The sequence below is a fragment of the Elaeis guineensis genome, chromosome 4, assembly GCF_000442705.2.
Source record: "Elaeis guineensis isolate ETL-2024a chromosome 4, EG11, whole genome shotgun sequence".
NCBI classification, from domain to species: Eukaryota; Viridiplantae; Streptophyta; class Magnoliopsida; order Arecales; family Arecaceae; genus Elaeis; species Elaeis guineensis.
The window spans coordinates 130,913,800-130,939,574 of record NC_025996.2 but is presented as its reverse complement, the minus strand read 5'-3'; the positions used below and the strand labels follow the sequence as shown (position 1 = coordinate 130,939,574).

The 25,775-nt window shown below is 38.2% G+C and overlaps 1 protein-coding gene across 5 annotated transcripts in view; it reads right to left on the bottom strand.

Annotated features, from left to right (window-relative positions):
• The window catches only part of LOC105042658 (uncharacterized), a 164,823-nt gene that overhangs the window by 115,469 nt on the left and 23,579 nt on the right, over positions 1–25,775 (bottom strand). For all 5 annotated transcript variants that reach the window (XR_012141048.1, XR_012141049.1, XM_073256804.1 and 2 more), the window contains 9 exons: positions 25,658–25,775; positions 25,069–25,152; positions 22,640–22,735; positions 22,444–22,545; positions 17,648–17,716; positions 17,080–17,175; positions 16,896–17,003; positions 2,791–2,904; positions 2,586–2,669 (listed from right to left, as the gene is read on the bottom strand). Coding sequence is in view for 3 of the 5 variants with exons in the window: in XM_073256804.1 (XP_073112905.1) it covers positions 2,586–2,669; positions 2,791–2,904; positions 16,896–17,003; positions 17,080–17,175; positions 17,648–17,716; positions 22,444–22,545; positions 22,640–22,735; positions 25,069–25,152; positions 25,658–25,775 (871 nt within the window). In the remaining 2 variants the exon portion in view is untranslated. The remainder of the gene's footprint in view (positions 1–2,585; positions 2,670–2,790; positions 2,905–16,895; positions 17,004–17,079; positions 17,176–17,647; positions 17,717–22,443; positions 22,546–22,639; positions 22,736–25,068; positions 25,153–25,657) is intronic.

Below are 25,775 nucleotides of genomic sequence, written 5' to 3'. Positions count from 1 at the left end.
TCCAGTCATGATAAATTTATTCGATCAAGATCAGATTAGAACACAACTAGCTCCATAAAGATAAAAGGGATAAAATCTAGTGGTATCTAACAAGAGCTAAGCAGTAGTGACCAACATCTCGATCAGTCAGATCAGGATACTTTTATCAAATCATAATTGAACTAGTGTACCAAATATATAAATGGTTCAATAGAAATCATGGATGATCAAATATAGGAGTATCTGATCTAGACACACTGCCTGACGATCATATGCCAGGATCAATTCACCAGGGTTGATCAAACTCATTGAAAGAAAGCCCTTTACTAGATCAATCCTAGAGAGAAACTTCATAGAGAAATAATTTTAGAGAGAAAGTTATAGAGAGAAATTAGAGAGAAAAAGTGGGGTAAGAGGGGAGATGGAACAATGAGAAATATTTTGTTTTCTTTTTCTCTTATTTTTTCCTTTTCTTATTCCCTCGGTGAAACAAGGGACTCATTTCCCTTCTTTCCCCAATATAGAGGGCACGACCAACGTGGCTATGCCCGACGGTGGCTGGGGCCACAATAGCACAGCCAGTGGTCCCCCTCCTGACGATTAGTGGTGACGAACAACACCAGAAAATCAAAAAAAAAAAGAAAATAAGAGACTTAAAGACTCATTTTTCTAAAAAATTTTCAGCAATAGCTGGCCAAAAATCATGGCTTAGAGCTTAAGGAGAGTATGGAGAAGAATAAATCAAAGGATTTGGGCCTTATCTTATTTTTCTAATGATGATTGGATGCAGTGGTGGAGGAAACTATCCGTGATGGAGCTCGACAATTGGTGATGAAATCCCATGAACTCCAGCATGGATCAAAGGGGGAGGTTGGGGGGCTCTTAAATAAAGTATGGGGAGGCCGAATCCCACTAAGAGTTAGCTTCCCTCCAGTAAATCAGAGGAAGAAGACTCCGATCAGGAGTCTTCTTCACGATTGTCTCTTTTTTCCTGATGCTTTAAAAATCATGCAACTCCTTTAGGTTGTTTTAAGCTAGCTGGGCTGGTCAAGTGGAATAGGCCCAATTGTTCTGGTTTGGTTTATCACATACTTGTAGCTCAAAGTTGTAAATTTGGTGAATTACTCAATTTATCGCTTTTTTGGTGATCTGTCTGAATATGTCAAATATTTTAGTCTAGAAGTTTGGTGGTTTTGATATTTACCATTGCTTGTGTATGAATTACATTATTATCAAATTATCTTAAATTAACTAATAGTTTGAAATCCTTGCATACTTAGAGGGTTAATCCCCTATGAGTAGCAGTGGTTGCCATGCTCCAAAATTCTAATTTTTAGGTTGGGGGCATGATAGCAGCTAATACCTCAAATATTCCAATTATTTTTGAGAAAGTATGTGGTTAATAGGCGTCTAATTTTTTGTCAAGAGCCCTAGTACTTGTTCTAAGATATCCACATAAAGAAGGTTCAGATGAAAAGAAGAAGGAAACACCTTTTCTTGCTTATTTTGCTTCTTTCCCCAAAAGTCCTATTGGTTGTTTTGGAATCCAAATGGGTGAAGGAAATCTTGAGTCCCCAAGGAAATATTTAATTGTAAAAAGAAAAAAATGGATAGACTTGCAAACACTGCAAATTTCCTTTTCTGAATTTGCTAAAATGATCGGGTGATGGAACAACATCATCATTATCAACAAACTTCAATTGTTCATGAATAGTCTTTATCTCTAATGAATTATTAATAACATATGCCACACTATAGTCTCGAATTGATAATTTGATATTATAACTAACTATCTAATGAATAGCCAAATGATTGATGAAATCATAGTTGTCAATCTATCACTCCATTTTTACAGCATCATAGTAGTTCAAAACTTCAAATAAATACTGCTTGATGCCAAGCATACATTTTCCTGTTAAATCTTTTTACGAATTTACATTTGTATTATATGATTTTGTTATTAAGGCTTGTATATCGATCATATCTTACACGAAAATAATTTATCTTTTAAGGCAAATGTAGATGGACTTCCGTATCACCAAATGTAGTTTCTGAAATTCCAAACAACATATTTGACAAATAGCTACTGGTATTAACTTAATATGCCAACATTTGTTTTCTCAATGTACACTGCATGTCCCAATTTGCTAGCAACCATAAAAATAAAAAGAAGAATGATAACAACATTATTAGAAAACAAAAACAAAGAAAGAAAAAGTTAGAAGTGCAGCTAAAAGAAGAAGACAGACAAAATGAAAAAGAGAGGCCAAACAGCAAGTGTAAAACATCATGTGATAGCTGGATAATTGCCGACTCTGGTTGGTTCTGCTAGCACACAGGTTTGGCATCTCTTTTTGACCAAAGACCCAAAGTTTTTAGGGCAAACCCATTGCTGAACCTTCAAGCAAGACAGATTGACATCCCATATGGTTTAAACTAGCCTAGCATCTTCACCATGTCTAAGTTACCCAACACCAACACAGCCCCACTAAAAAGCAAAACACAAAGCATCACACAACACAATTCCAGGTAATCCTAGAGTTGAAAACATACCCATATTGGCTATAGTGAAATAATGAAGAAAAGAAATTATCAAGTTATCATACCTTAGATGAAACAATAAAGGAAGACATATGAGGACTATCACCCAGTGTGAAAGATATGTAAGCAAACATCACGAGATAGCTTACCTGTTTCAAATTCCGAAGTGACAAATAAGCTAACTAAATAGAAATTCACCTTCCAAAAGGGCTGCAAAATATATAATGTCAAGAAAAAGAATCAAATTGGCATTGCGCAGGAAATACTGACCACTATAGTGATTACATCAGCAGTACTTTCACGTTTGAGTTCTTCCTGGACAGAACTTTCCGATGAAAAAGAAAGTGTAAGATTTTGCAGCTGTACCATTGGTCGCAACTCTTCCTGCCATGTATGTTCCGACCATATATGGAGATTATTTTAGATGATACCATAATAGAAAGAAGGTGAAGGAAAAGGATAATAACTTTGGATGCAAACAGATGTAGAAATAATGTCACCAGGTCTCTGGTAAATGGGGGGGGGGGGGGATATAAAAGAGACTCCATCGGTATCCATAAATCAAGTGACATATTTATTAAGTTGTTGGAGTGAATTGGACCAACAGCATGAGGCATTGTTTTATATTGCTCCAAATAGGTGCAACTGTTCAAATATAACATAGCATGTTTCTACACCCTAAACAAGCTCCGTTCAAGAAGTAAAATAATCACCTACAAATAAAAAAATTCACTGGTACTTGTTACATCATCAACTGACAACCTGCCCAACATTCTAGGTAGATCAGAAACTGGATAACGTGTGCACCAAAAGTGGCGAATGCTCATTCTCTATAATAGTACAACCCCTATAAGATAAAAGTAAAAAAATTAGAATGAACTGTGATTGAGAAAAAGTCGGCCATACATGTGAAAATCTTTTATCGCAACAACATGAACATTAGTGAGTGTACAGCCCTCCAAATTCTATATATTCACATATAATGATATGTCTCAACCACTCATCATCAAGCAGAAGTTACAGCCAAGCCTTATTGATAACAAAGTTCTAATTAATTTTTAGTTCTATTGGTTTCTCTTCTTTGGAGAAGATGACTAAATGATACACTAAAACGAGTATTTTCATCATAGACACATTATATAGAAGAATAGGGAAATACATGAAAACATCTGTTAGAAAATTAGAGCAAGATGGATAAATAGTGGCAGTTAGAATTAAGTATGACAAAATTCAAGAATTTAGGATAATTCCTAAAGCAAACATTAAGTTCACACTGTTTTTATAATACCCCAGTTCCAATCCAAGTCCCAAACCAAAAGAGTGGCACGGATCCTAAAGCAAACAAAAAAAAATTATGAAGGTGAAGGACTCCTTCCCTTTCCCAAATTCCTTTGCTCCACTCCGATTTTCACTAGAAATCAAACACCGAAAGCCCTTCAAACCTTGATTTCCTCCTCTATTTAAAGTGATCTAGGATTTCTTCATCTCCACTGTTGATCTTTGGTCTTCAAAGTCGATCAAATCCTGTCCTTTTTCTTCTTCCGAAAAACCATGGTTTCTGTTTATTGTGTTGTCAGAAATCGGGGGCATGACAATTAATATGGTATCAGAGCATAAGTGGATATATTATGACATATAGAATTAGACATGAGTGTAGGTGGGTAGACATTAGGAACATTGGGATGATGACTTATATTGATTATAACATAATCTAAAAACTTAGATTTGACACAAGTATATTGATAGATTTGAATCCCAGTGCATAGTGAAATCATAGTGGTCTGAATTATTTTCAAGCTGATCAGAGCGGTAATTTGATTTGAAAGATGAATGATTCGATTTTGAAAATTTGAGGATGATTATATTTTGAGGTAAAGGTAATCCTGAATTTTTTAGGACTTAGCAAGAAAAATTTCAAAGACGAAATTTCTTTTTATGAGGGGAGAATATAATACCCCAAGTCCAATCCAAGTCCCAAACCAAAAGAGTGGCACGGATCCTAAAGCAAACAAAAAAATTATTAAGGCCAGCATGTGCAAGGACTCCTTCCCTTTCCCAAATTCCTTTGCTCCACTCCGATTTTCACTAGAAATCAAACACCGAAAGCCCTTCAAACCTTAATTTCCTCCTCTATTTAAAGTGATCTGGGATTTCTTCATCTCCACTGCTGATCTTTGGTCTTCAAAGTCGGTTAAATCCCATCATTTTTCTTCTTCCGGAAAACCATGGTTTCTATTCATTGTGTTGCCAGAAATCAGGGCGTGACAATCTTAGAATGAAATTATTGGCAAAAAAAGCATCCAAGCATGTGATATTAGTATCAAAAGCATCATTCACCGAACCATCCCAAACCAGACGGTCCAGGCCATGCTGAACCGTATCGATGGAAAACCGATCCAGTTTCAACGTACAAAATGGTACAGCAGCTGTCTTGGAGGAAGAGAGAAGAAAAAAAGGAAGAGAAAGAGGGGGGAGAGAAGGAGAGGAAGACGAAGAGAGGGCCTCCGATGGCCGTCGAAGGCTATCGAAGGCCATTCGAGCCTGCATCGAGGGGCCTAATGGCGGCAAAGGCCGGAGGTGGGCGCCTCCACCCTCCACTACGAAACAGGGGTTCGCCCTTGTTTCGCCTTTTTTTGGATTTTATTGCTCCAAGTCGGCAACTCTTTTTTTTGGATTTTATCATGCAAATTCGGCAACCCAATTGCCGATTTTGCCTATTTTTTCTTTTTATCATTTCAGTTGAAGTCAGCAAGAAGTTGCCAACTTTGCATGATAAAACCCAAAAAAAAAGGTGAAACAGGGGTGAACCCTTATTTTGCACTGGAGGAGGGTCTCCCTCCTCCGACCTTGACCGCCTTCAGATCCCTCGGTGCAGGCTCGCCGACTGTCAAAGACGTCATGACGGCGTCGCCATCTATTTAGAGGCCTCCGAACACTCAATAAGGACCTCCCCCTCTCTCTCCTTCCCTCCCTCTGCCCTTCCCGAGCCTAGTAAGAGCTCGGATAGCCTCCAATGGCTGTTAAAGGCCCTCTCTTCCTCTCCCTCTCCTTCTCACCCCCCCTCTCTCTTCCTCTCTTCTTCTCTCTCTCCCCTTCTCTGCCCTATCGGTTTGGTCCGAGATGGGCCGGTATGGACCCATACCGAACCATACCGCCAGCTGGCCAGCACGAGATCCAGTTCCAGTTCGACGGTCCTTGATCAAAAGCAATAACGTCGAGTTTTTCAGCAAATATTTTGAGCAAAATAATGAGAAATCAAAGCAACCACAAAATAACACAGAATTTTACGTGCTTTGGCAAAGCCATGCAAACGTCCATGGAGCATGCACCTTCTTCACTATGAGAAAATTGAGAGAAAATTCTTGCTTAAATTAATCCCAAACCCAAGCCCTATAACTCTCAACCCTCTCTCTCAACTGAAGAAGCAATATGACAGCTCACCACCTATTTTGGTGCAAATAAAATAAAATCCAAAATATACTTAGGCTATCCTATAACCATTAGATTTAACCCACTCCGACAGCTGTAATAAAAGCTACAAAAATAACAATCTCCACCTAAGTAATTGTTATAGCCACCCTGAAGGTCAAATCAAACTATAACATGTACTATAATTGCAATCCTACATCTAAATTCTAGATGCCCATCCCCACACTCTGGGATGCTTCATCAACCTCAATAATGTGAAAACTTGATCAAGTCCAAGCAATGCTTGAACTTGTCTCAAGTTACTGACTTTGTCAGCATATCAACTGCATTGTTAGCTGTAGGAATTTTCATCATATTTACCTTACCTTGCTCGACCCATTTGCAATCGATCACCTTTTGCCCATTTGCTCTTTCAACAAGCTCCCAAATATTATTTATGTAGAGATTCCATCACATCCACCATAGCTAGCATCCATTTCTCATTATCATGGTGCCTAACTACATCATCATAATAAGATGGATATCGACAGCCTAAAACTAATGCAAAAGCAACCATGTCTTCAAAAGCATGGTTCATCAAACCATCCCGAACCAGAGAATTCAAGGCATTCGCATTCTGAGCCATACTGATCACAAATCGGGATGGTTCGGCCTTCTCAATCGAAACACCGAATGAGGGAGAGGGAAAGAGGAAGAGAGAGAGGGAACGATGCCGCCAAAGGACTGCAGAGGCCTCCATGACTCCATGTCGCTCAATAGGATATTTAATCGAGAGAGATAGAGCAACAGGAGGGAGCGAGCGTACTGGAGGAAGGCACAACCGATAGAGAGGCCGCCAGAGGGTGCTGGGCGGCCGCTGTGGCCATTGGATGGTAGAAGAGGCACAGATGGAGCCACGACCATGAAACAGAGGCAACCGCCCTTGTTCATCACTTTTTTTTTAACTGACGATGAACAGTGAAGTCGGCAAACCAATTGCTGGCTTCACTATGGTCGGAGTTTTTTTAAAAAAATCCTATAAAATAGGGCAATCACTCTTGTTTCACATCTGGAGAGCCGTAGGCTGCAATTTCGCCATCTGACGGCCATAGCAACCCACCAAAGGACCCTCTAACAACCTCTCCACCAGCTTTCCCTCTCTTTTTCTTTCCCTCCCCCCTCTCTATCTCTCTCTCGATCATGATTTGGCAGAAGCAGAGGCCATGGCAGCCCTCCGAGCATGCCCACGAACCACTTGTGGTCACCGCTGGTGTCTCCTCCCTCCCCCTTCTCCCTCCCCTCCCCTCTCTCTCTTTTCCTCCTCCCTGGTTCCTTTCTTTGCTTCTATGTCGGTTTGCACCAGTCTGGTCCATTACGAACCCATACCGACTCATATTGCTTGTCGATTGGCATGGGTCCCAGTACCGATTCCATGGACCTTGTTCAAAACCATGCCTAACTGGTGGTTTGTGGGTTCTTTTCTCCTTTCCAACAGCTAAGCTAGTTGATTGCTGCTCCCGATCAATATTGCAAGATGACTTCACCTAAGGAGATGTCAATGCATCATCCTCCCTATCGGGTTTAGATGTCTCATCTAGCTCCACCTGGACTGAGATTTTATTTGCATAATCCTCCACTTGCTTATCAACTTCACCACTACCCACATTCAGTATATATATTTATCATCAAAGACAACATCCCTGATGACCACAAGTTTTTGTTCAATTAGATCCCAAAGTTTGTAATCCTTCACACCTTGCTAGTAGCCAACAAAAATACACTATCTGGGCTTCAGATCTAATTATTAGCATGGCTGATCCTACACAAGAACATAAGTCAGACATCTAAATATACTTAAATTAGAATAATCAACTGAGTTAGCTGTCCAAACTTCTTGGGTTACAGAACATAAGTCGGACATCCAAATATACTTAAATTAGAATAATCAACTGAGTTAGCTGTCCAAACTTCTTGGGTTACCTTTAAGTCAATAGTTGAAGATGGTGATCTATAAACTATGTAGCACACAATGTTAATAGCTTCAGCCCAGAATAATTTATGCGAGCCTACACAAACTCTCATAGCCCATTCTTTTTCAACAAAGGTCCTATTCATTTTCTTTGCAACACCATGCTATTATGACTTACGTCCTGTAGTAAAATGCCTGGCAAGCAAGACTGAACAGGTATCGGAGATGGTCCCGATCGTTGGCCGATATGGTACGGTACTGAACCGATACCGTACCGACACATGGTAAGGCATGGTGTGTCGGCCAAACCAGCACTCCAAATCTTTTTCTCTTATTTTTTGTTTTGTTTTGTTATTTCTAAGATATCTAATCAATTTTTCATTATTCTTGAATGATTTTAAGCCCAAATTGATGTTTTTTGATGTTATTCAATGTTTGCATCACTCCGATACATCCGCAATTAAGCATATAATGTGGATCTAAATCCAATATAATATTATGTCAGAGGAAAATAATCTTAAGTCCTAGATATTATTGAATCCTAAAATACCCAAATCAATTTCAAAATATAAAAAATAAATAATCAATATATATTAAGATTTAGAATCTCGTCAAGCATCGATGCCATTCATAGATATCTGGATCATTTATATAATCTAGTGGAATATCAGCCCATCCCTCTATCCATGCAGCACTGTAGTCCTCTCTGCTCATCCCATAAGATATACATCCTGGATTGTAACTTATCCTAGATCTCTCACTAAAGCTTTAACTCTGAGAGGTGTCCTCAAGTTGATAGTATGGTTGCGAAGGGGCTCATCTGAATATACCGACAGCAAAATCCGATCCATAAGATGCTCGAAACTGTATAAGATAATAGCCACTAAAAGATGATGCCTCGGACGCACATATCCATATCTATATGGATCATAAGCTATCTGTGGCTGTAGATAAGAGGATCCAGAATATAGTAAACCTGATACATCAATAGATCCAACTCTATGTGCGAGGTCATATGCAACAGTATGATATCCTAAATGACCTTGAGGAGCTCATCGTCTATTTGAAATCGTATCCTAACGGACTCTACCAACTCATGCACCATGATCCCTATCTTGTGTGGCATGCGTAAACTGGGACTCACCAATGAATTGAAGACCACCTTGTGGCCGTATCTCATAAACAATGATCTCCTATCCTTCACTTCCTCCATGATTATCAGATCTATAACCATCAAAAGAACTACCATTACTGCTCTATCTGATCTTTGAATCTAAGTGAACTAGATCAACTGACCACTTCACCCTCTTCATCAGGGCTATAACTGTCTTTCCTTTTTCTTTATTTCAATATAGAGGAGCTGGCTGCCCTCTCATCATGTCTCGTAAGTCTGTTGTGGCTGATCAACTGAAAGCCTGCATGAAATATTACTGATTGCCTATTGCTCAACATCCACCCTAACCTCACTAGCTACAAAACTAGCTGGTCATGGAGGCAATCCTAACTCATCAAGCTCCAGCTCTTTCTATTGACCTACAATCCATCCGATCATCAGATCCTCATCATCAACAAAGTCATTTACAGTGGAATCCAAATAGTTCAACTCAACTTTCTCTTAAATGCATTTTAATCTTAACCTTAGATTGTACTGAACATATACAAGGTTGTTGAGGCATTTCTGTATCAGACGATTTCTCTGCTTGTTGTGGATAAGGACGAAGGTTGATCAATTGCACTCACTACCACTCAAGGAGACCATTTGGGAGATGATCCAGATGTTAAGTCGCTATAGAGTAGGAGTCGTCAATCCGAAATGGACCCATCATTTAGCTACAAAAGCATTAAGATTAAACAAAATTAAAAAATAAAATTATATCATATTAGACTTGTTAATAGCTATATAAGTCAAATAAGAGTTATCATTCATATATAATCAACCTAGATTTAACCTTTTTTGACTTACGACTGCCACATCTAATCCAAAGCTACCGATATCCTCTCTAAATATTTTTATTTGTAAAAAAATATATTTGTTATAATGTATTACTGGTTGAAGATATAGCTAAGTTAACAAAACTACTCAACCTACTTATATGCATATAGCGGTGATTTCTGGATCAGGCTTCATCTTGTATATCACATTTCGTAGGAATGTCAAAAGCTCGTCATCTATGCCTATACCAAATACCATATACTCGAAACCTCAGGTTCAGATAGTAAGCTGCAGATAAATTTCAGAATTAATTAAGAATATTTGTACAAATACAAGAGTAATCAAATTTTTAGAGCATTCTTGATTTGCTGCTCACCTACTAGATACAAATCCCTCACCATTTGATAGTCCCATCGATGCTCAATGATTGAATGTACTCATGGGCATGTTTCAGATCTATCGACCTAATCTGATCCTTTGCCCTCTCCATGCGATACAAGAAGCCCATTTGGAGGTACCTTTCACTATCCATGGCTTGAAGCACCTCATATAAAGGCTTGAGAGCCTTCATTATATTCTTGTCCTGCTGCCACAATGTCTATCTCATCACTAAGTTCTCCACATTGCTCACCTCAATGTCTATCCTGGCATATCTAGTCCTTTGCCACTCGGGATTGACAAACATCTGACATAGACGCACTTTCTTGTCAATAAAGCTATCAATTTTGCTATATAATTTGTAATAAACCATATGATACCTGACCTCAATATGTCTCCCCCAGTATATTGCCATACTAATGATAGGACCCATGTGTGATTGTAAATGAATCTAGTAATTGTCTGCACTAAGTCAACTATTCTCCACGCCCTCTAAAGCTTCTCAATGTTCATCAATATCAAATCGATACAATGTGCAGCACAGTATCTAGATATATATGATCGCCGCTGCATCAGAATCTCCCCTACAGTCCTATACTATGGCCTATTATCGGTGATAACCTACATGACACTCTACCCTCCGATCTGATCGATCACCTCCTCCATCAATCTAAGGATATATATAGCATCATGCACATGATCTGAAGCATCAATAGACTTCTGAAAAAAATAATTTGCCATCACATTATGTCAAAAAGTTGATGATGCTCCATCTGGATGGACTAGTCCACAACCATCACACATCATCATGAGTCCATACGTCGGCCATTTATTTTGATATGATACAATCAATTTCTATAGTTCCCCTTTATTGCTGTCAAGAAGCTTATTGCAGATGTCCTTGGGTCCTAGAAGATCTACGTTTGGACCAGCAATTTGTATAGATGCAATAGTAGAGCGATAATATGTGTCGCCTGTCATATGCACTAGGATATGACTGAAGTAAAATCAGGATGCAATAGCTCGCGACATATCCTTCTTATCTTTTTTCAACATACTATCAATCCTCTATTGCTTGAAATCTCTGCTGGAGAAGACGTATGGGTCTAAGTCATGAATAGGAGCTCCAGCTCAAATCTCTCTAAAAGACTTTCTCCTACCACCAAAACTCTTAACACAGAAGCAATATGGCTCATTCCTTTACCGATTGAGGAGGTCCTCCTAAACTCTAACTTTCATGTAGTACTTGCAGAGCCTGACCCTGATTCATAAACTGATGATCCAAATTGAGCCCTATGCCTGGCCAACTCCTCAAGCCGCCACTGATCTTCCAAGCTCGCATCAATGACAACCTAAATCTATGCCTCATCATCAGAGGCGGATGCTTCCTCTGACTTCATAGAGTGATAGGAAGGTGGCTATACGGCTCAACGATCTATCTCCACCTTACTCTTTAAAGTCCTCTTCTTCATTACTTTGAAATCAGCGAAGTACTTCTTTATCAGTTGACAAACCTCTTATGGGTACTTTTGGCATATAGCTACATCAGGATAGCCATCAATCAAGTATTGCTTCAACCTAGTTATTTCTTCTTTGAACTCTTTGTGCACCGATTGCATCTACGATGGTGTCCATCCGAGAGCATCTACTTGCAGTGCCAACCAATATCACACTCCAGCTCCTTTCTTGATGGATCCATTCCTAAAGCTTGAATAATCATAATAATTCAATAATTATGTAAAAATAATAAATTTTGATTCTCTTAATTTTTTATTTTTGAATTAATTTTATTTTTTAGTATTTTTAAATTAAAATATTATAAAATTTAAAAATTATGAAAAATTAATTTGGCCTTAGATCTATGTAGAATCTTACCATGAATGCTACATATATTTTCTTAAGATAGTGGGCATGCATGAAATGTTATTTATTTTTAAATTTTATTCAAATTTGGGCCTAGGCCACTATACATATGATGCGTAAAAATTTTGATAAACAAACATCAAATTTATATTGAAAGTAGCTTGCAAATTCTCAAATAATATTTTAATTTAACAGTTAATTTTTGAATTTTACTTTTTAAATTTTTATTTCAAAAATATATTTTTAATTTAAAAATTATATACTTAACAAAAATTAATGATTTTAGTATTATTATATAAATCATCCATAGATCTACAACATAAAATGAGATCATACCAAAATCAAAAATTTTGGCATGATTTTACCTCATTTTTTCAATTTTCACGAATTTGAAAGTCTCAGAAAAAAGGAGAAGAAGAGAAGAAATAGAAGTGGGTTTACATACCTCTATTTGATAAATTCTCCTCATTTTGCTTGTTATTTTTACTATGGAAATGGGATAAAACTGAAGCATCATTTTAAAACATCCCACTACCTAACACCGTAGCTTGAGTAAGTCAGTAACACTACCAAACACTATACCTACAGAAACAAAACAAAAAAAAACAAAACAGGGCCGAACCGATCGATTAGGCCCCGAACTATGCCATACTACCTGATTCAGCCCAGTTCAGACTGATTTGAGTTGATTCGGGCCCTGTTCCAAAAATTTGGGCTGAATCGACCCAATTCTACATTAGTTCGGCTTGGTATGGGCCAAATCGGGCGGTTCGGTCTGGTTCGGCCAACAATAATACCTAGTAATCCCTTCATCTTCACAAAATCTAAGAAAAGCTATATATTCTGTCCCATTATCTGTCCTAAGATATTTAATCTATTTTTCAATCTACTTCAAAACTTTTGCTCTCCATTGCTGAACATGCTAAACATCTCATTCTTGTGCTTCATACAATAGACACAGACTTTTCTGGAGAAATCATTAATAAAAGTCACAAAATACAAAAATCCACTTTTAGATGGATTGAGTGCTCCAATTTATCTTTGTTGTATGCTAGCCTGTTTGAAACTGACTTAGCATTGTTTTCCATATAAACTATATTTGCAAAAATTGAGCTTACAAGATTTTATCCCATCAAGCAAATTCCTTTTATGGAGTTCTATAGATCTTTCTCACTCATTTGGCCTAGGGATAAATGCCATAGAGTGGTAATGTCAATATCTGAAACTATAGGAGTTCTAATGGTTGCGAAGGTTTTAAATCCCGTGGAATGGGGATGTCCCATTTTTCCTGTGGAATGGACGTGCTGCATCCCTACCCCATCCTGACACTTGGATGGAGGATGTCCCAAGAAGTGCTAATCGGGATGCTAGGATGATGGTGGGATGAACCTGTCCCAACACATGGATGGTACCCCATCCTAATACCTAATGGAATGCCCACCACGACTTGAATCCATGAGTCCACTATTACCGTACTCCCTTCCAAAGTATGTAAAATTATTTTTTCCTTTTCCTTCATGACAACCATGGCTCCTTTACTTAGGAACCCATCCATTCCTTTGAATGAAAAACCATCAGATTCCAATGTACCCGAGAAAACTAAATTCTTCTTTAACTTAGAAACATGCCGCACATCACAGTGTTCTAACCACACCATCAAACATTTTAATTTTAATAGTCCCCATTCCAATGATTTTACAATTAGCATCATTACACATAAGATTTGCTCCTCCATTATAAGTTTTATAGGTGTCAATCCATTCCCTATAAGGACACGTGTGATAGGAATATGCAGAATCTAAAGTCCATGTCTCAGCAAGATAATTAGTACCTGTGGCTGTGGTAACTTCTAGTAACTCACCATCAATACGAGAATCATCCTCTACAATGTTGGCTTGATCAAAATTAGACTTTCCTGTTGTTTTCAATTCCTCCTGGTCTTGTTTCCTTTGAAGACAATTTCTTGTCAGATGTTCTTCCTTGTAGCAGTAATAGCACTCAAATCTTCCTTTGTTACCAAAACCCTAGTCTTTTCTACCTCTTCCATGTTGTCGGCTTGAATCATGTCCAGCCAACAACCCTTCAGCCTAGGAATTAGGAGCTGGTTTTTTTATGTTTCAATCTCCCTAAGAGCTGTAGTCACCTCATCAACAGTAAGTGTTTCCTTCCCAACCAACAAAGTAGTCAAAACTAGTGTTTTAAATCCCTCGAGACAAGGCTATCTTAGTTTTCCCATGGAATGGGATGCATCGCCGTCTCGACATTTGACACAAGGGATGTCCCAAGATGTTCCAATTGGGATGTTGAGACGCTAGCAGGACGGCCCTATCCCGACATGTAGGATGGCCCTGTCTCGACATATAGGATGGTACCCTATCGGTGTCTCACGAGACATCCTGCTAGGACCTAAATCCTTGGTCACAACTCACAAGCACATTAAAGGAAAGTGGAAGAGAAGACAAAGAATGAGTGTCTTGTCTTCCCCATCTATCGTAACCTCAACACTCTTAACCAAGTAATGATTATGTCCAAGATGTTAATGTGATCTCTGACATCCATACCTTCCTGGCTTCCTCCATCCACAACTCATAATTTTTTTCAGGTACAACCTAATTGTAAGAGACTTCGACATACAAATATTTTCTAATTTTTTCCATGGCACAAGAGCAAAGGTTTCATTCATCATGCATTTTATATTAGGTGCAAGGCTCAAGCGGATGGTGTTCAGTGCTCACTGCTTTCATCTCCAGATCTTCCCAGTCTTTGTCAGACATTTTCTCAGGCTTTTTCTTTTGTCCCTACAATGCTTTGATCAGCCCTTGCTGTACCAAAATATCATTAATCGTGCTTTGCCACAAGTTAAAATTATTTTTTCCATCAAAGGTCTCCACCTCAAACATTGCAGTTGAGACTACTATGTACTATCATCATCAAGATTCGTAGACTTGGTATCGAAATCCATGTCGGTTGCTAGTCGGTATGGCACGGTATGGTATGGTACCATACCGATAATAAAAAAATCAAAAAAATCCCTCCCAATGGCACAAAAAAAAAAAGAAAATCAAGCCAAACCATAACGAACCGATCCTGAACCGGACCAAAACGTCCAATATCGGGTGGTTCGAGCCGATACCATACCGAACCGATCAGTTCGAGCTATTTTTCGAAAATCCAACCGGAACAGAACCGGTTCCCTATTGGTACGGTATGGTACAAGGTAAACTAGTTGGTACGATACGGTACGGAATGTACTGGCTGATACGGTATGGTATGGGGTGTATCGATCGGTTCGGATCGATACAGAATATCATGATCATCATGCTAAATTTCAACAACCAAGAAGTATAATAAATCTGTAATAAAATCTTGCCTAAAACAATTGTCTGTTTTGTTCCAAGTTTCACAACCCTCTGAAAATTTAGATCTTGAATTTTTGGATATGACAAATCTTGATTCTAGTTATCCCTAGTTGAACCTAGAGCGAGCTCTGATATCACTTGTTTAGTTTGCAGCAAATATTTTCAGCAAAATAACAAGGAAAAATAAATCAAAGAAACAACAAAAGAACACATAATTTAATGTGGTTCGGCAAAGACCTACCTACGTCCACGGATCATGCACCTTCTTCACTATGAGAAAAATACAAGGAAAATTCTTGCTTAGATTTAATCCCATACCCAAGTCCTATAACCCTTCTATAGCCCTCTCAACTATCTCTTTCAACCTAAGAAAAAGCAACACGATGGCTTACAATCCATTTTGGTGCAAATCGAATAAAACCCTAAATAAACTTAGACAATCCTAGAGCCATTAGATTAAAACCCAATCTGATGGCTCTAATAAAAGCACAAAAATAAATAAGAACAATAAAGTTAGAATGACTATTATTAGAGGAAGCACTATAGTAGCATCACAATATGGTCAAAAACAAATTAGATGTTTGGGAACCCTGCCCCCCTCAATCACAAGTTACTGTAGTTCATTATATCATGAAACAAACTTGGTCCCCAACTACCACATGTGCATAAAAGGACTCATGAATTTAAAACCATAACAACCAAGGTTGGCCATCTTGGTAACAAGTCCTGTACCAATGCCAACCTATTACTATGTTGGAACAGGGCTGGTTCAGCATACCGAATGTCACTACACCCTCCATATTGGGTACTAGTGCTGAATTGGTATGGTACGGCGTGCCTCATACCACCCAATTCAGTAGGGTACAGCAAACCTTGATAACAACTTACAATATCGTCATCTCTAGCATGACATCTGGTGCTTTCCGCCCCCTCACCATTTATACTTTATAGCAAAGTGAATATGCTGCAACTGTTACTTTTTACGATCTTTCAAGCTATATAGATTATGTTTCTTCAACGTACATGCTTGTCCATGTCTAACACATATCAATTATCAAAAATTGATATTTGTTAGATATGGCTGAGTTACACATCAGATACATAATTCAAGTTATAGGATATGCCAATAATACTTCCTAGATACTTCTAGAGATGAGAGGAGCAACTTTGGTAATTAATTTTGACCTTTTAATGATAGGCATGATGAACAATTCATATGATCATAAGTCATAACACACCTGCTTCCCTCAATTTCCCAAGTTTCAAAACCCTGACTTTGTCTCAAAAGAAATAGTGGCACTAAATGGAAGGCTAAGCATGCATGGTAAGAAGTTGATCAAACATCTTCTTATGGTTGCCCAGAAAAAAAATTAGTTTAAACTTTAAAGCATCGAAAGCACCTTTATCAACAGCAATTTACCACTTTACAAATGGCACGAGAATACTAAGAAGGAAGAATATGAACCTTTACTAGATGAATGAAAGCCTTTTCCCAAGCCACAGCCTTTCCATTCTCCTTGCCATTTTTATCAGCTTCATTGTTCACTGGATATGTTATGACAAATGCAGAAGCCTACCAACAAAACCAGTACCCAAAAGTAATAAAGTTTGTAGAAGATAACTCTGTGTTCAACAAGCCAAGAGAATACCTCAGAATAGTTACTTCCAGTAAATCCGCCCAATGCTGTTGCTGGATCCAGAGGAGCCTGAAATGCACTCAGGCATGTTTCTGCAGAAGAGTAATGCTGATGGTTGTTTCCAAATGGTGCAGGGTGTTTGGAGTCAGCAAATGGTATTCATTAGCAAGAAAACACAATTGACAATATAATGTAAAGTGAAGTATGTCTGCTATAAAATGAGACTAACTAAGAATTAGAATTTATCTGGAGAAAAGCAACAACTGCAAACTTAAATCACCAAAATGCTTTTGTCCTTTATAGTCTGTCAAAATTATACAGATGCACTGCGCATGCATTAATAGAATTTATACCATCTAATGCATAATGATAGTCACATAAAGGAAATATGAATAGTTGGTATTAAATAACTTCTTTTCATCTCACGAACATACAACAAAGCAGACATGCATAAACAAAATTGGGAAAGATGAAACACAAGGCTAATCAAGATGTCAAAACCTAGATAGCACAAATTGGGCACCCCGAACCAAGACAAGAATAAACAAACATATGTAAACATAAAGTACAAAGAATTTACCTGAAAACAATACTCAGCATGGTCAACACCCCCAAAACCATCATAATTTTCAGGATCCATTTTGAAATACTGGTAAAAGAAAATTCCCATTTTAAACAAATAGAAGATGCATTTAGTAAAGCATGATTTATAAATAGCTGGGTAAAGCATTCTTTTTTCCCAAAGTAGAGTATTTTGCCAATGAGTGTCTTTGGCTTATACATAGGAATTATGATACAATTTCAACAAATTATAAGGATTGCCCACATCAATACCCAGGTCTAAAATGGAAAATGTTTTCACATCTAACTACAAGAAGACTTTTAGTTATATCCAGGGCATGTTAAAAAGCATCTAGAGAAAACATAATAGCCAACTCATAGGAGACCTATATCATTACTCCACTATTGAGCAATATAAGAAAGCAAATAGATACAGACTAAAATAGATAGTCCAAGCCTTACCAACAATTAGTATGTTTATGCAAAGCAAGACCAAATCCTACAAGATAAATGTCCCCAAAGGAGAACATGATACACCAAAATGAAAATAAATTTCAGAATAAGGGCAAGATATTATGCAAGGAAAAAATAGGCTTTCTTCTTGACTCTTGCACAGGAAATTATAGTTTATGAATTTGCCGCAATATTTTTTATGTTTTATGACATTGCATGGCCGTTGCAATAGTAATTAATGCTACCGCAAGAGTCAGAGTTTTGGGATGTCCTAACTCCTAATGGTCTATCTAGTCCAGGGGTATGTTTGTCATATTAGTTTCCCAGTTTTGGTTAGGTCTTATTTGGGACAGATTTAGCTGTCAGGACAGTTGATGTTATGGGACATTTCCAGAAAATAAATGTGAGAAATTAGGTGGAGTTACGTGGAAAGCTGGACTTTTGAGACAGGAATCTTCTCCAAGAAGCCTCCAGCATGACAAAGAGACTTGAGAGGTTTTAAAGATGCTGCTCTCCTAGCTAGACTTTCAGTGAAGTGAGGTTCTCAGTTGACCCTGTGGCAACTTCCGATCTCCCTATCATCGTGTCGCACACGAGAGGACAGCAACCTTCTGTTGTTTTCTATTTTTATCTTAAACTGTGAGGCTCTAGATCTCAAGTTTTCTCTTGCTTCAATGGCAATAGCCAATCTTTGTGCTCTAAAGTTGATATTAACTATGATTACTATTTGGAGAAGGTTGTTTTTTTTTATGTTTTAGATTGATTCTGCTACTATATTGTTATGTCCTTTTCACCTACTGTTTAGTGAAGTAACTTCTACTATAAGTGATATAAGCTCACTATCCATCATCAAGTAGCTTCAGAGTAGTATTTGAGCAAGTTCCTTTGAAGCGGTTGTATATTATTGTGCTTCTTTGGGTGCTTAAGTGCGAGTGTAGATGCTGTAAGAGGTGGAAAAGGCCATGACTAAAGGGGTTGAAAATTATGCTTTTATGGAAATATGTCAGCAATTGCAAGAGCAGATCCAAAGTATTACTCATTTAGTTGCTCAAGCACTTGGCGATTGTGGGAACAGAAACAAACAAGGGACCAACAATGCCAGTGGATTAGATAATGATGTTAACTTAGAATCTGAAGGGAACAAAATGATAGTTTTGCCACAATGATTAAAAATAGCATTGTGCATGAATTGCACAAAACAAAGGATGAAAAGAGTATGGTGTTCAGATTCAGATTTCAAACTTTGATGATGAAATGGTGGCTAAGAATTTCTGAATTGGATAGGAAGCACTGGAAGTTACTCTGATTGAAAAGTAAGTACCAGAAAAGGGTACAAATCATTGGAGCACAGTTAAGGGGACTGAATTTTGTTTGGTGGAAGGACTATCAGGTTGAAAGAGAGAATAAAGAAAAGGAAAAATTAGAATGTGCAACAATGGAGAACTGATAACATCAATGTTTCCCCAGGACTTCAATCAAACTTTATATCGATCCAAGAGTTCAATCAATTAGCTTTGCAAAGTAACTTGTCTGGAACTCTATCCTAAACGATATGTGAATGCACACCAATTGGCAATATTTTTGGGTTTACCAATACAGTTTGCTATGGTATGGTATGGTACCATACTGTACCATTCCCCTAATGCTGGGTAGTCCAGTACCAAGATTGTGAACCTTGCTCTATACATTGAGTCTTTTTGGTGTTATAGATGTTTCTTATTGAATTCCATTATTTTTCAACATCAGATCTTGTTTTCATTTAGTTTCTTTTGGGAGTACCAAATATCAATACATTCCTATAAATGTTTAACTACTTTTGTCATCAAGCCTTAATCTTAGCCTTCCTTAGTTGTTGTTTGGTTGGAATTGTACCTAATAAGAGATGAGGTGTTTGCTTTGCTGCAATTGATCTAACAATTGATCAAGGCTGAGAGGTAGCATTTTGACTTCCAGCTGAATTAGCTACTGGATGAGTTACTGCATCACAATGTATTTCAATATTCATAATGTCTTTGAGATAGCAACAACCCACCACAGATCCACTGCTCCATCTCCAATTTAAGATAATGACTCCCCAGACTTGACCTCCTTTGATGACTCCCCCACATCCCTACATCAAAAAAATAAAAAAAATAAAAAAAAAACAACCCTCTTTCTCCATTCATTTTCATCTCCTCGCCTTGATGGCCAAGGGCTTAACTCCATCCTACAAATGCAACAAAACCCTGCTTCTATCTCCTAATTTGCCAGAATATTCTTCTCATACTGACTTCCCGACTTAGAGATTGAAGAGACTAAAAATGATTTTAAGTGACAGCCTACCAAAACACAGAAACTACAATTATATCCATGGACTGCCATACCAACCTATACCATCCAATACGGAGCATACCATACCATATCAATCTCATACCAATACGCTATCTTGTACCGTACTAGCCATGGTTCGCCGAACTATCCCGAATTAAGCGATTCGGGGCATTCCGAGCCATACCGGGTGCAAACCAGGACAGTTCGACCTTCCGAATCAGAACACCAGATGAGGGAGAAGGAAAGAGAGGGAGAGAAAGGAAGAGAGAGAGGCAAGGGAAGGGAGAGAGGGGACGACGCCATAGGAGGGCCAGCGGTGGCTCGTCGAGGCCATCGGAGGGCCGTGGAGGCCTCTACAGCTCCATGTCACCCAATAAGGCATTTAATTGAGAGAGAGAGAGAGAGAGAGAGAGAGAGAGAGAGATTGAGGGTACCAAAGGGAGGCCTAGCCGGAGGAGAGGCCGTCGGAGAGCACTAGGTAGCTGTCATGGCTACTGGGTGGTGAAAAAGGTACGGGTGGAGCTGCAGCCGTGGAACAGGGGTGACCACCCATGTTTATTACATTTTTTTAAAATGATGATGAATAGTGAAGCCGGCAAATCCATTGCTGATTTCATTATTTCAGAAAATTTTTTAAAAAACTAGAGAAATAGTGAAGCTGGCAATGGATTTGCTGGCTTCACTTAAGTACAGCTGGCACACCTATTGCCAGCTTCACTGTGGTTAGATTTTTTCAAAAAAATTTCATGAAATAGGGGCGATCGTCCTTATTTCACGCTCGCATAGCCGGCCGCAATTTCACTGTCCAACGACTATGGCGGCCAGTCGGAGGCCCTTCGGCAGCCTCTCCACTGGCTTCCCCTCCCTTCTTTTCTTTTCCTCCCCCCTGTATCTCTCTCTCTCAATCACAATTTGGCAGAGAAAGCGGAGGCCTTGGCGGTCCTCTGAACATGCCTGCGGCCTACTTGTGGCCACTGCCAGCATCTCTTCCAACTATCCTCTCCGTCCCTCCCCCTCCCTCTCCTGTCTCTTTCTCTTCCTCAATTCCTTTCATCGCTTCTGCGTTGGCTCGTTCTGGTCTGGTACGATATGGCCCCATACCGACTCGTACCACCAACTGATCAGCACGGATCCTGCTATCGATTCCGTGGACCTAACTACTAACACTTGGTATGCTATCTCATACCATACCAAACCGCATACTAACACTGTAATAGGATGGTAGTGGTATGAGGTTTGGTACCAAGATAATAAACCTTGGTTACATCGTTTGTAGGTGAATGCTTCTCTAAACAAATGCTAATAATGTTATTGCATCTGTAATTGCTGCAATTCCATGTATATGTAACCTGTACCCATAGTGCAACTTCAACTACAAGGAACCACACTGACAAGCCCTCAGTAGCACAAATCTACTAATAAACAATAATTCAAATGAATCAAATCTATGATTGTGTAAGCTTTGACAGTTCATCTCTAAATTTAAAAACCTCAGAACCTTAGGATGGATTCTTTTTGATCACTCCATTTTTATAGAAATTCCTCATCATCATTCATTTAACGTGGGAGAAAAAAAATCCGAACGAAATTGACAGCAAGGTATTTTCTTTTATTCTAGCATGTCAAACAAGTCTTTGTTCTATAATCCTAGAATCAGACTTCCTTAATATCAATTTTGCATCCAAATCTCATCTTGGTAAGGCCATATTGGTTAAAACTCAAGTCTGAACCAAAATTCCAGCAACCTCTATAGATTTACTCCTCTTCTATACTCTGTTGTCCTCTTCTAAACACTAACAGATTTCTTCCCACAAACTGCCCTATAGCAGGACTGGTAGCAAGTATTCAAATTTTAGCAAGTTAAACATAAAACATAAAATGTGATGAATAAGCCAGTTTGCACCAAACATTCGGAATTTAAGAGCAAAAACACAGCCAACTCCAAAGACATGGCACATCAAACATTGCCTCAGCTACCAAAAAAAACAGCATGCTTGGTCAAGCCCATGAGAAAAAAAAATAACAAAAAATTAGAGAAACCTCGTTTTGCACCTGTAACACACTTTGAGTGGCACAATCTTCACCAAGTGGCTTCAAGCAAATATCAGTAAGGAATACTGTAGATCCAGAAAAATTTGCACGTAGACCATCAATCTTTCAAAAGGAGAAAACAATCAGAAATGAGCATTCATGTTATGTAAGGTTGGAACTTTGAAGAATTGGATGATAATTGTCTGCATACCAGTACCTTTTTTTGTATTTCAAAAAGCAATTTTATATTTTTTTCCGTCACAATACTAGGTGGCTTCTCATGCTTTGAAACTGGTACAGTGGCTAAGATGAGCTGTAACAGAAACAATCATTTTATTAACACTAATCAATCCCAAAAGAAACAGAACAAAATAGCCAATTAAAAAGAGGCTGACATAATTGTGTTACCAAAGTGTATATCAGAAGATAGCTTTATATTTGTTAAAATCAACATCAACAATGCACATTCAAATAGAAGCAATAGTTTCACATTATCTAATGAAAAGCACATAAATTGATCACCAAAATATACTATTGAAAAAGAAGAAAAAATACATTTGACAAAATAAGCTCATAAAGGAATTTGAATACAGCAACATTATTAAGCAATATCTAACCATTAAAAAGAAAATATTTAGTGCTCTAGTATTGATACTGTGTTCTCACAATATAACACAAGTTATACAACCCTATGGATATATATACTAATGCAAAACTAACCTTCTCTCTCTTGCCAATTTATCCTCAAGTAAATTCATCTTTTTTATCTTTTAGATACATTTGATAGCCACACTCTTTTAGTTGATATAAAGCACTTCTTTAGCAAGTAAACAAGGTCCAAGGAGACTTCAAAAAAAAAAAACAAAGAACATTTAACAATCTCATCTAGATCCAGTATGCCCCTCAATCAAAAGGAAGTGACTCAACTTCAACTTGATCAAATAATCTAAAGATATATTAAGTATTAACCCATTTTAGGCCTTCACTTAGGTCTATGCTGCATTCATGATTCCCCAAATAATGAATGTGGTAACAGTGACTTGGACTGTGTCACATAAATTAGCCACGACTGACGCCCCGTAACAAGCTGTGAATGAAACACCTACTCTTAAGGAAGTTAAGGCAATTCCAAAACAGAATATGGAAGAATATCAAACTAGACTCTGGGAAAAGGATAACGCTAGAACCAAGATTGAATTGATAGACCCAAGTAAATAGAAAGTATAGACTTGATGTCCTATAGTTCTTAGGGTGTGCAGGAATTTAACATACAAGTACAAGAAATAGTAGAAAAGGGGTTGGTAAGAAAGTTAGAATCTCCACATTCTTCACCTGCTTTCATGGTCAGAAACTTTAGTGAAACTAAAAAAGGTAAAAGCTCACATGGGGATAAACTATAAAGGCAGGTTGCTACATTTGATGGATACTTTCTGCCCAGTACAGCTACTGCACAGAAGCATTGGTGATACAAGATAAAAAGAGGAGAAAGAAAGATATTTAGTAAAAAATGTTGTAAAAATTATAAATCATGCTGAGGCAATGTGGTTGTTCTGAGAAAAAATCCTCAGAAAACACAAAAAACTATCTGCTAATAAAAACTTGGGAAAAAGTAAGAAAAAAGAATTCTTAGAAAAGTAAGGCAGCCACCTTGACCAAAGGGTACCATCAAAATACAATGTTGACTAATTGAAAGAACTTGGCTTCCCAACTCCCAACCAAGGTTTTAAATCTCGTGGGATGGGGCTGTCCCAGTTTTTTCATGGAACGGATGCGTCGCCATCCCGCCCTATCCTGACACTTGGGACAAAGGATGTCCTAAAGCATCCCGATCGAGATGCTGGGACGCTAACGGGACGACCTGTTCCAATACATGAGATGATACCCCATCCCGGTGTCCCACGGGACGTCTCGCTGGGACCTGAATCCCTGCTTCCAACATAGTATTTTGTGATGATCTAAAAGATACTAACAGCTATATGACTAAAACCTCTCTACCTAGTGAAAATAGTGATGCAAGAATCCCCAGATCTCAAGATTTTGGACTGACTCGATCAAGGTTTGCCATACTAAACTGAATCAGGGCAGTACAGGACGTATCTATCGTATTAGTTCGATAACGAAATGTGGTACAGTGGGGTCGTACAGACACTCGGTATGCCGAATTGACCCCGTACCGATACAGTAATAGGTTGCCACCAATATGGGGCCTATTACTGGGACGGCAAACATCAGCGCAACCTATGTTTCATCACAATGCCAACTGCCAAGGCTCACAGGTCATAACAAATGAAAATGAGTCTGCACTGATCCATATTCTTGCATGCAAGAATGGGCATATGCACCCTTAGCCCATGCCCAATCTTGTCTAAGACAAGATCAAAGGCATGAAACTGATTCCAAGAAGAGAACTGCATTGCATCTTGCAAGATAGATAATACATGTCCTATCAAAAGTTGATGGCATTCACATAAGAGCATTTAAAGGTAAAAGATAAACCACATAAAATATTATAGTTTTATTCTCTGAAGGGAAACAATCTTATATTTTCCTTCAATAGAAGCAAATTCTAAGAAAGAAGCTATGGCACAGAGAACAGTTGTTATATAGCATACGTATAAAACAACATAGTTAAGAATAAGCAAGTACCTGTTCAATTCTATAAAAAGGGGCAAGGTGGCTGTCAAAATATTGCTTTTCCTCTGCAGCCTTACTTCTAGGACCCACCCAAAGCTGCAAAAGAGCATAGAATAAAGCCCAACCTAATACAGGTATCACAAACAGCTGGAAAACACATATTCTAAAACCTCTATAATATGTATAAACATCCATGCAGAATAGATACAGGATGTATAAATTAGCATCATCTAAGCAACAAGTCCTGAGCTAAAAATCAGTAGAATTAGTACGACAACATAAAACTTGACCGTGAAGAACTTGACTTTTCCTAATTCATGTAGATAACACTCAAAAATTCAGGATGTCACATCAGACTATCAATTCAGCATAATGTGCATGAAATAAGGAACAAGAAAAGGAAACACATTTGTAATACCAAAATTGAGGGCTTTAGGATAGATAAATGGCACAAGCATTTGGTGATCATACCATTATTACATGTAATAAAGTTGTGCAGGTCATTGGATTGGAATCATTTCATCCACAATCTGAGATAGATTAGGTAATGTTTGCACTTGCAGAACTACAAGAATATGTGACAGGAAGGAAGAGATAATACCTTTTCAGGTTGTGTCTCCACCTTGAAATGGATTAGACCTATGCAAAGGAGAAGAGGAACAGCCAGTGACAAACACAAAACAAGGGTTGGATTTCTGGAAACAAAGGATCCATAAATC